This window comes from Nuphar pumila, chromosome 10 (assembly GCF_984573655.1).
Source record: "Nuphar pumila chromosome 10, dmNupPumi1.hap1.1, whole genome shotgun sequence".
Classification (NCBI taxonomy): Eukaryota; Viridiplantae; Streptophyta; class Magnoliopsida; order Nymphaeales; family Nymphaeaceae; genus Nuphar; species Nuphar pumila.
The window spans coordinates 1,082,501-1,084,801 of record NC_143258.1 but is presented as its reverse complement, the minus strand read 5'-3'; the positions used below and the strand labels follow the sequence as shown (position 1 = coordinate 1,084,801).

Below are 2,301 nucleotides of genomic sequence, written 5' to 3'. Positions count from 1 at the left end.
CAATGTGCCAAAATTTCATAATTCAATATCACATTTTTATAACAGAAAAACATGATCCAAGGCTTGATCCTTAACAAACAAACCATGTTGAATACATCAATGTGGTTAGATTGAGTCGATACAACTTGCTCCTATGATTTCTAGCTCATTAGTTTCATACTTTCATTAGTAGTCAATATTAACCCATATATATAAAGAAAGAGAGAAATTAGTTCTTATAATCATTCATAAAGTGTGGACAATGCTGATTTTCAATACTCCAAGCTATGTTTGATAAATCTGACCTTACATATGTGTTTAACATGATCTATTTTCTAGGAATTGATTGTTGGGTTAAGCCTTTTTGATAAAAAAAATGATTTTATAAACTTTAAATTTATTACAATTCTAGCCATTGATTTTGAATCCTTATAAAAACCTATTTACATGTTATAATCAGATGATTCAAAAGCTGATTCCTACTAAACAAACTATCTAGATCACATATGCAAGGTTAGATTCTAAAAAACTATAAAAAAATAGACTGTCCACACCTTCCTATTGTTAGGAGGAACCAATCATGATATATATATATATATATATATATATATATATATATATATATATATATATAGAGAGAGAGAGAGAGAGAGAGAGAGAGGGAGAGAGAAACTTTGCTTAGCGTAATGCTAATAGGTTTTCAGGGGTGAATATTGGGCATGGCCGGGCTGGCCCCAATAGGGCCAAATAAGGGCCCAACAGGCACGACATTCCCAATTATAATCAAGTTAGAGCCAGGCCCTTAAGGCCCCCACCACTAAATGGATTGGGGCTTGTTGGGCTCCATGCATTTTTTTTAATGGGCTTAGACCCAGTTCAGCACGTTTAGTTAATGGGGATGGGTACCCCATGTCCACCCCTATCCTCAATTTTGAGCAATTTTTCCATAATATCTCATGCTTCAGTTTTGTATCATGTTTAATTTTTCTGATTCAGAGCCTACCTGGTATTCTTGTAAGGCACCAACCTTTAATTTCCTAAGCCCAAAAAAAATGATTTAGGCATGATGCAGCGATGGAGCCATCAGATAAGCACTGCCGTGCTAGAAATGACAGTTATAATTACATTGTAGAGATTAATAGAAATTAGAAAAAGGATTTTACACAAGGCATTACAGCATTGGAAGTGTGTGAATTGTGATTTTTCAAACCAAAATGCTGCTACTAATAATTTTCTGTAAGATACAATGAGTGCTTGTATTTCCGTAGTATGTGTTGGGCAACAACTGTACATACTACTATGCTGGGCGTTGCTTTATTTGTACATGCAAACATATATGTCAGGTTTGTCATTGATAATATAATATGTGTACACCGAGTGATTGAGATCCAATCAAAGTTGTGCAATCATTCCCACCTGTAGAAAATTCCCAGTTTGGAACTCAAAATGGGAGATGGGTGATCTGCAATTCCTATCAAGAAAATTGTAGAGTGTGTCAATGCAAACTTTCTCCACCCATGATGCCTTTGCTCCTGCTCTTAAGGTAATCTTCCCCCACATGAAAGTAATGTCTTCCCTTTGTGCTTCTTCAAACGCTTCCAGGTCATGCCTTCTACTGAAAGAACCAAAGATAATGTCCTTATACTCATAGCACTGTGACAAGTTTGATCCAACCACATCCATTGTTTGGTTGGATGAAAATAGGTTCACAAATGACTTGAAACCCTCAATAACTTGTTCCATGAATTCTTCATCCTCTAGGCATATCTTATCTTTGTAACCATGCTGAATTATGCACTTGTATAGCCCTCTTGCTCCCAACTTTTCTATAATGAGCCTATCTTTCAGCTCAACTGTTGGCACTAAAACCATTTTTGTTGCTATAAGAACTGTGATTTGTTGAAGAGAATGTGTTCGTTTCACGAAATGGAGGAGGACGGGTGAGAGATGATCATCGGATATCGAGTCTGTGAAGAAGAAGCAAATTCCCGAGGGGCGCGAGATGTTGGTGTTGGCCATGAGTGTAGTTAAGGAGCAGACACCAGGCACATTGCTTCTTTGGAATGAGTCCTTCTTTTGATTGCCATAGTACCATGTTGACGTGGTAAAGACTACAATGAGTGAGATGCCAAAGGGTGCCCATCCACCTTGGGGCAACTTGTTCATGGCAGCCACCATGAAAACACCTTCAAGGAATCCAAAGATGCAAAAGAAGATGATAATGACGATGATGTTGAGATTCCAAATGACCAGCATGACAATGGTCATAAGGAATGTGGTGATCAACATTACCCATATCACAACAACACCTGCCATAGAAAG

At 37.3% G+C, this 2,301-nt stretch overlaps 1 protein-coding gene across 1 annotated transcript in view; it reads right to left on the bottom strand.

Annotated features, from left to right (window-relative positions):
• Positions 1-1,310: 1,310 nt before the first annotated feature.
• The window catches only part of LOC149823168 (putative potassium transporter 17), a 6,702-nt gene continuing 5,711 nt past the window's right edge, over positions 1,311-2,301 (bottom strand). The window contains exon 6 of the mRNA XM_090019964.1: positions 1,311-2,288. Coding sequence (XP_089876090.1) covers positions 1,372-2,288 — 917 coding nt within the window. The 3' untranslated portion in view covers positions 1,311-1,371. The remainder of the gene's footprint in view (positions 2,289-2,301) is intronic.